Source organism: Triticum aestivum, chromosome 7B (genome assembly GCF_018294505.1).
Source record: "Triticum aestivum cultivar Chinese Spring chromosome 7B, IWGSC CS RefSeq v2.1, whole genome shotgun sequence".
Taxonomy (NCBI): Eukaryota; Viridiplantae; Streptophyta; class Magnoliopsida; order Poales; family Poaceae; genus Triticum; species Triticum aestivum.
The window spans coordinates 682,453,507-682,462,489 of NC_057813.1; the positions used below are offsets into that span (position 1 = coordinate 682,453,507).

The 8,983-nt window shown below is 46.8% G+C and overlaps 1 protein-coding gene across 1 annotated transcript; it reads left to right on the forward strand.

Moving 5' to 3' along the window:
- Positions 1 to 2,846: 2,846 nt before the first annotated feature.
- On the forward strand, positions 2,847 to 4,443 carry LOC123160789 (protein transport protein Sec61 subunit gamma). Its single transcript, XM_044578621.1, has 3 exons — positions 2,847 to 3,119; positions 3,209 to 3,324; positions 4,252 to 4,443. Exons 1-2 carry the CDS (start codon positions 3,026 to 3,028, stop codon positions 3,322 to 3,324), a joined length of 210 nt encoding a protein of 69 aa, XP_044434556.1. The 5' UTR covers positions 2,847 to 3,025; the 3' UTR covers positions 4,252 to 4,443.
- The last annotated feature ends 4,540 nt before the right edge of the window (positions 4,444 to 8,983 follow it).

Below are 8,983 nucleotides of genomic sequence, written 5' to 3' on the forward strand. Positions count from 1 at the left end.
CAGCCAAGGCAGCGAGCTCCTGGTCGTCCATGGCGATGACCTGCAAGGACAAGGACATGGGAGGGTGAGTGAAACCAGAGGGCAGAGGGAAAAAGAGAAAGAAGGGAGAGAGGAAGGAGATGGAGGGAGCACCGGGGCTAGTCGTTGGTGGTGAGGTGCTCTAGTGTGGTGGCGGGAGGCGAGGGGGAAGATCGGCAAACTCCTGGATGCCAGCGGTGCGAGGCGACGGCCTCATTGGGCGCCATGGAGGCGGAGACGCGCATGGGCAGGAGCGCCATGGGAGAGCCTATTTTTACCCCTCGCTACTATTATGGCATGTTCCGGGAGGCACGGTAGAGACCGCTTAGTAGTAGCGAGGGGTAAAAACCCGCGCTACTACTATCAACTTAGTAGTAGCGCGGGTTTATAACCCTCGCTATGGCCTGTTCGGGGGGGGGGGGGGGGGGGGGGACACGATAGAGACCGCTTAGTAGTAGTGAAGGTTAAAAATCCGCGCTACTATCAACTTAGTAGTAGCGAGGTGTAAAAACCCGCGCTAGCAGGAGCGAGGGGTATAAACCCACGCTACTAATAAGCGTCTGTGTATAAGCTTTTCTCTAGTAGTGGGACGCGTCTGTGTATAAGCTTTTCTCTAGTAGTGGGACTTCGTCTGGTCCACCTTCGAGGCTTCGTGGGTCTCTACTTATCCATAAAAAATCACCGTAAAGTTTCGTGGCAATTGGACTTCACATTTTTCGCAAATAAAAAATAGCCAAAAACACAGGAACTAAAGCTGAGCACTAGATCAACAGGTTAGTCCATCAAAATCATATAAAAATGCACCAAAACCATATAGAACTTAGATACGTTAGAGACGTATCATCATCCTTAAGCTTAATTCCAGCTTGTTCTGGAGTAGGTAAATGATAAAAGAAATAATTACAATGAACTAACAGAATCGTATACAAACTAAAAAGCTTCAGAAAAATGGTACACTAGCTTAACTAACAGCACGTTTTGGTACAATTTGCTCTCCCTCCACCCTGTGTGGGTTCCCAGTCGTCACTGGGACAGAGAAATAAAAGCAACGAAAAAGAAAGAACCCGTGCCGTGATTCGAACAGGGGACCGACCAAAATACCGCACGCTCACTGACCACTACACCACAAAAGAGAATGCAGATATCCTTCCCAGCTTCAAATGTGTGGTGGCCTTTTCGGCTGTTTACGTTCTTTTATTTCGTTTTTTTTCTTTCAACTTTTTTCAGATCTTGGGATTCTTCGGCTTTTTTTGCGCATTTCATTTTACATACCTTTTGCAATGTATTGTGTACTAGACAAATACTCTGCGGATCCAGTCTGCCTCATCTTGAAGATAACATTACATTCCATATGATGAATTCACGATGTAATTCATTCACAGGATATCAGACCCTTACTGAAAGAGAGTAAAGTTTCAAGGTTTTGTTTAGGCTCTATATTTCATGAAGTTTTTGAAAATTATGTAAGATATTGGAGTTGCTCTAGGAAATAAGTGTGTTCTATAAAAAAAAAGTTCTGATACAGTAGAGAAATATATTTTAGAATTTTTTTTGTATGTGTTCCATAAAAAAAAGTTCAATATATATATATGAATTTGTTTACCATATATTTTTAGTGTGTATTTAAAAAACGTTCATCATATAATTAAGAAAGATCACCATATATTTAAAAAGTTCAATATATATAACCAATTATTCATCATATATTAATAATTTTCAGTGTGTATTTATATAATAATGATCCGTTTGAATTTACAAAAAAAATCATATATTAAAAATTCCAATGTAACTCCGCCTATGTGTTTTAGGCATAGCCGGTCCCAAGCCCGGGTAAAGAAGAAGGGTTGTGATAGGCTTGGCGAGCCAACGTAAAAACTAGCCAGTCCCATGGGTATGAGACCCATTTAAGCGAGAGTAGTATTAGGATGGGTGACCTTTTGGAAAGTCCTCGTTAAAGGGTTTCATATATAAGGGTTGTGATAGGCTTGGCGAGCCAACGTAAAAACTAGTCAGTCCTTTGGGTATGAAACCCATTTGGACGAGAGTAGTACTAGGATGGGTGACCTCCTGGGAAGTCCTCGTGAAAGGGTTTCATCTAGCCTACCCCAACTTGTTTGGGACAAAAGGCTTAGAAAAAGAAGAAGAAGATTAAAAAGTCCAATGTGTATTTGAAAAAAAAGTGCACTGTATATTAAAAAAGTTCACTGTATATTGTAAAAGGTATATAAAAAAGAGATGTGTAAAAGTAGAAAAGGGAAAACACCGTAGAATACCCAAGATCTGAAAAAAGATAGAAGGGAAAAACACATAAGAAAATTAAAACAATCAAAAAAGGCGAGCACGTATCCGAAACTTAGAGCATATAAATGGGTCTGCCTCTTTGATGTGAAGGGTAGAGTGGTGTTGTGGTCAACGAGCGCTCCGTACGTTGGTCTGCGGTTCGAGTGTACTACCATTTTTCTAGGGTTTTTAGTTTGTGCATATGAATTTATTACTCCCTATGTAAACTAATATTGATCTAAATGATGTTATATTAGTTTACAGAGGGAATAGTCCGCTGCAACTTGTGGGAGTACAACTTTATGATAAATCAGCGACGATATTTAATATGGGTGGCACGATTCTGCTAATTTGTAACGCACACCACAAATCTATTCGTATCTTATTTAGCTAGTCGGACACCCAGTCTGACATGGTTGGCCCACCTGCCAGGGCCCACAGCAAGAGGGCAGAGCTTTAGCCACTGCAAATCAGAGCACACGTGTCAGTCTCAGATTGGCCGAGCGACGTGGAAGCTGAGGATAAGCATTCCTCCCCGGCAGTCGAACATTGACAATACTTCCATCCAGGCAGTTCACGCTTTTGTGCAGAAAAAGTTTATAAAAGAAGCCATCCATCCGCGAAACCCACCCGCACAAATCCAAACAGCATTCGCCCGTCGGCTTCCACCCTCCCCCTCACGCGCGCGACCTCGTCGCCGTCGGCTCGGAGATCTCGCCCGCCGGCCATGGACGCCGTCGACTCCGTCGTGGACCCCCTCCGCGAGTTCGCCAAGGACAGCGTCCGCCTCGTCAAGCGCTGCCACAAGCCCGACCGCAAGGGTAAATCCTCAACCGCTGAGCGTCCTCCGCCTCCTGGTCTTCGGATCCGGTTTGTTTCCGTCCAGGTCTGACGCAGTTTCGCTCTCCAGAGTTCACCAAGGTGGCGGCGCGGACGGCGATCGGGTTCGTCGTCATGGGGTTCGTGGGGTTCTTCGTCAAGCTCATCTTCATCCCCATCAACAACATCATCGTCGGCTCCGGCTAGGTACGTCCGCGTCTCCCTCTTGCCTGCACGGCTTAGGCTTGGATCCTGTTGTCTCGCGGTGTGATCTGTCGGATCTGCGGCGCGCGCGCCTGCCCCCGTCGATTTTGCGGCTGCGGGCCTGCGAAATTGAGTTCTGTGGACCTTGGGACTACGAACTTGTTTGTCGGGTTTTAGCACGTCTTCTTAGGACATTCCTGCGATATGAGCAATATTAGTAATTTGGAAATTAGTAGATCCTTTTTTCATCCGAATAAACCCGCCAATTACTTAGCTGGTTACCCTTGACTCACCCGAATTGGGGGTTGACTGTTAATTTACAAGTTTGTTTCACCATGTAAATCATCCCACGAGTGAGACCGGACAAATTGAAATTCTGAATGATTTGTTTGTGAGAAGTAATCCGTTTTTTTAACTTCATAACATTTTGATTTGATAGTACTATCCCAAAATTCAATAACCATTGGTCTGAATATTGGTCTGGGCAACTAGAAACAGCAGCTATTTTGAGGAACTGGATGTAATGAGGGTGGCAATCTCTTCCTCCGGACTATGATAATGCGAATTCGGGTGATGCAACTTTAGTTTGTAACAACCTCATCTACCCTGGATGATTGTGCTTGATTCCTTCATCTACCCTGGATGTGCACATCCTTGATTCTTTCTCGGTGGTTCCGTCTCATGATTTTTGCATGGCCACTTCTGTTTCTGAGAATCATAACTCTGTTCCGTATCGACGTCAATGTGCCATACCATCAACCGTAAACTGAAGCCTTCTGAATGTGTGGCATGTTGTGGAATAGAAAAGCATAGGATGTGCCAGTTTTCTTTCCTCTTGCCCATGGCATTACCTCATTTCCGCCCTGGTGAAGTTCCTGTTCTCATGTGAGTATAAGCAGTGTACTAACGGACCCTTCTGTTTCGCTGCAGGTTGGAGGACGACATGATGCGGGGATAGTGCGATGCCGGCGGTTGGGCCTGCGGTGTGTTGAATTAGGCGCCCAAAGTTCGTTCTGAAGTTGTTGTTGAAGACCTGTTTTGTGAGAAATTGTCACCAGCTTCATCTTCGTAATGAGTATAGACCTTGAAGTAGCGAGTTATAAAGTTTATGTTTTGTCATAATTCCCTGTGGTGCAAGGTAGATCGCTGATCGCAAGTGCTGATTACCGGTGATACGCGCACCACTGCCAACTACTTGGGCCACACTCACACGGTTCTGAAAATATAGAAATATGAAAAACGTAAGAATCTAGAAATAAGAATATACTCACTCCATCCGGAAATATTTGTCGGAGGAATGGATGTATCTAGACGTATTTTAATTTTAGATACATCCATTTTTATGCATTTCTCCGACGAGTATTTCCGGACGGAGGGAGTATTTGCTTGGTATATGCAACCATCAACGAAATCAAAACACAGTTACAAACTACCTCAGCCGAGAGCCACATCGTATGGCATGAAGAGAAAGGTGTGAAGTAACTGTGGATTTTGTACCAACACACAACAGGTACATGACCTATATACACCACCCATTCTATACTCAGACATCTGTGCTTCACTTTACCGAGCAGATACATGGTCTATATGTTTTCCTCTCGTCCTTGGCGGCTGGAACCCTAGCCGCCGCACGGGGAGGCCGATCTTCCAACACCGCTCTTCGGCGGCTCCCCTCCGTTGGCGACCTCGGTCGTCGGTGGTGAGGGGGGTCACCGAATCCACGCGGGTGGATCGCTTTTACTCTCTCGTAGTCTAGGTTTTTAGGTTGTTCATCGTCTTTGCTTTGGCGGCGACGATGACAATGCTGAATAAAGATACTTCAGATCCTTCCCTAACGAGGCCATCGGTCCTATGGTTGGGGATGGATTTAGAAACCAGTCTGTTCAAGTAAGGATGGCGTGGCGGCGGCAGCATCCTCATGATGGACCTGTATCCTCGGGCTTCGCCATTGCAACAACATTTGCTCCAGCGTCTGCGTGGCTTCGCCGTTGCGACGGCGTTTGCTCCAGCGTCGGCGCGGAGCTTGGGAGGTAGTCCAGGAGCGGATACAGATTGTGGTCTGCATCGACGACATCTGGAAGATGGAGCATGTGCTGCGCTCGTGGTTCGTGGATGGCAGATATGGCTTCCTACTTCGGCGTTTTAGTCGTGGTGGGATGTCAAATCTGGAGTTCGATGGCATGTCCAGAGTGTTGCCCCGGTCAGATTCGTTCAACGGTAAGGGCTTCACTTTTGGTGAGCCACCTTGGAGGTCCGCAAAGCTGCATATCTGTGATGGATCCGCATCGAGCTCGGGTGAGGAGATGATTCGTCATTCTTTTTTTCGGTGGCTGCTGTGGTGGTGCCGGAGGCAGGTGACGGGCGTTGGTGTCAAGCTCAGAGATGTTTTGCTGTTTTTTCAGTTTTGTCATGTCGGTCTTTACGTGACTTGTACTTTATTCTTTATGATATGAACGAGACACGTATTACCATGCAAAAAAAGATACATGGCCTATATAAACCACATGCACACAGAGCATGTACATTTCTTATATGTGTTATTTTTTCAAAAACATCTTGAACATTATTTGTCGGGGGAAACGACACCTATGGGGTCCCGGGGGATCCCTTCTACGGTTGGCGGGGCGTGGAGCTGCGCGAAGAGCAGGTCGAGAAGATCAACGCGAGGGGATTTTTACCTAGGTTCGGGGCGCAAACGATGCGTAAAACCCTAGTCCTGCTCGTCTTTGTTTATTTGAGTTCTTGAACTAGCTGCGGTGCAATGCCCAGTCAAAAAAGTCTGAATCCTTCCACAGTATGCCTCGGGCCTTCTTTTATATGTCAAAGGGGTCGCCATGGTGGCACACAGAAGGTGGAAAGTGTCTACAGTGTACAAGTTTATCACTTGGCACCATAGGATAAATGCATTTAATGCGCTGCCAACATGCCCTCTTGCTTTATCGGGGACGACAATGAAGCTCGTCTTGTCCGTCGCCGCCCCGCCTTGCTCCGACACGCGTCCAAGATGATGAGGCATGGAGCGCCATGCTGGCTGGCTGGCTGCTGAGCTGGTGTGGTGACAGGGTCTTCACGAAGATCTACATGCCACCACACAGGTGCTTGGCTAGTTGGCGGGCTGGTCGCCGCATCTGAACGACTATGGGGTAGCGAAACATTGGCAGGTGTGGGCTTGGCCGCGGCCCCGCAGATGTCTCCGGCAAGGGTCTTGCCGGGGTCTCGCCTCCGTCCCCGACAAGGATCTTGCCGGGGGTCTTGTGGTCGTCCCCGGCAAGCATCTTGCCGGGGGTCCTTGCGGCCATCCCCGGCAAGAGGTCTTGCGGCCGTCCCCGGCAGGGATCTTGCCAGGGGTCTTCGTCTTCTAGTTGGTTTGCTTGAGTGTTGATCCATGCCGTGGGAGAGACGCTCCCCGCGCGGTAGTAGTGCTTGCTGGCAAAATGATTGTCAGGCGTTGCCGAGCACTGTCATGGCCCATCTTCAGATGTTGGTGGGCCCCTGGTTCTCATTACACCAACACAACTCTCAGGCCCAGCTTAAGCGGAGATCTCTAAGAGCTCGACGCTGGAGTTGGGGCCAAATTTTGCATGGGTCATGATAGTGTATAACCACGTTTCCAAAAAAAGTTGCTTCCAAAGGCGTTGGCCAACCCTCGAGTCTGCTTCCATGGAAATTTTCTGGTAGAGAACTCTACAGATCTAGATGCTAGAGTGTGGTTATGTTTCCTTTCTTCCTCCCGGCAAGGCTGTTGCCGGGAAGTATTAAGTTTTCAGCGGAGAACTTTGATGTTCTCAATGCTTGATTTTAGTGGAGAACTCTGGAGTTCTCGACACTTTCGGGAAGGCTCATGGCGAAGAACTTCGTCGTCCTTGACACCGGCTCCCGGCAAGATCGTTGCCGGGAAGGCTTATGGCGAAGAACTTCGCTATTCTTGGCACCAAGAAGATTGTTCCTAAGTGCGTTGCCAGCCCCCGGGCCATAACTGCGTTTGAATATGACAAGTAAATTAGTATCCAAAAAGGCACTTGAAAGCACAAGTGCTCCCTGGGTGGTTTTGGCAATTAATGACAACATATTTCTTATTGGACTAATACTTTCATCGAGTATATTTCAGATAAGTCCAACAGTGGAGTGGCATGGACAAGAGGATGTGGAGCCCCTTCAAGATGATAAGGACAAAGGATTGGCTCAAGCTCAAAGCTCAGGACTCTACATTTTCTATTTTAGTGATCCAAGATCACATTGAGTCCATAGGAAAAGCCAATACTATTAAGAGGGGATGAGGTGTTGCTTAATGGCTTGCTTGCTCAAAGTGCTTAGTGATATGCTTCAAAGCCCTCAACCACTTTCTCATATCTACATATGTCCCAAACCAAGAGTCAAACTCGGCCCCACCGAAACATTCTATCCGGCGCCACCGAGTTCATTTGACATAGCGACTGCCACAAACACTAGTCACTTCAGTCTCACCGATAGGGATCTTGGTCTCACCGAGATGGGATTGCAAACTCTCTATTTCCTTTTCGTAACGCTTCGGTCCCACCGAGACGAGCGAATCGCTCCCACCGAGTTTGCCTAACCAACTCTCTGTTTGCTTATTACCAAAATCGATACCACCGAGTTTGAGTAATCGGTCCAACCGAGATTACGTTATGCCCTAACCCTAATGAAATCGGTCCCACCAAGTTGTCGGTCCCACCAAAATGGCCTAACGGTCACATATGTACTGAATCGGTCCGACCAAGTTTTCTGATTCGGTCCCACCAAGTTTGGTATAATGTGTGTAACGGTTAGATTTTGTGTGGAGGCTATATATACCCCTCCACCCACTCCTCATTCGTGGAGAGAGCCATCAGAACGTGCCTACACTTCCAACATACATTTTCTGAGAGAGAACCACCCACACTTGTGTTGAGATCAAGATATTTCATTCCAACCACATAAATCTTGATCTCTAGCCTTTCCCAAGTTGCTTTCCATCAAATCATCTTTCTACCAAATCCAATCCTATGAGAGAGAGTTGAGTGTTGGGGAGACTATCATTTGAAGCACAAGAGCAAGGAGTTCATCATCAACACACCATCTATTACCTTTTGGAGAGTGGCGTCTGCTAGATTGGTTAGGTGTCACTTGGGAGCCTCCGTCAAGATTGTGGAGTTGAACCAAGGAGTTTGTATGGGCAAGGAGATCGCCTACTTCATGAAGATCTACCCTAGTGAGGCAAGTCCTTCATGGGTGATAGCCATGGTGGGATAGACAAGGTTGCTTCTTCGTGGACCCTTCGTGGGTGGAGCCCTCCATGGACTCGCGCAACCGTTACCCTTCGTGGGTTGAAGTCTCCATCAACGTGGATGTACGATAGCACCACCTATCGGAACCACAGATAAAAAATCTTCGTGTCTCCAATTGTGTTTGCACACTCCAATCACATCCCTTTACATTCTTGCAAATTGCATGATTTACTTTCCGCTGCTCATATACTCTTGTCATGCTTGCTTGATATGTATTGTGAATGTTTGAACTTGTGCTAAAACTCCACTTCAACTTAAAGAATTTAAAAACTACAACTTTTCTTGTGAAGTGTCTATTCACCCCCCTCTAGACACCTCTTCTCGATCCTTTCAATTGGTATCAGAGCCATGGTCTCCATTGCTTTGGTTTAAACACC

What these genes read in the sequence shown, in the direction of transcription:
- LOC123160789 (XM_044578621.1), top strand. Translation starts at nt 3,026, where the DNA reads ATGGACGCCGTCGACTCCGTCGTGGACCCCCTCCGCGAGTTCGCCAAG. An exon ending in CCACAAGCCCGACCGCAAGG is followed by an intron (nt 3,120 to 3,208) that starts GTAAATCCTCAA and finishes TTCGCTCTCCAG; the next exon opens with AGTTCACCAAGGTGGCGGCG.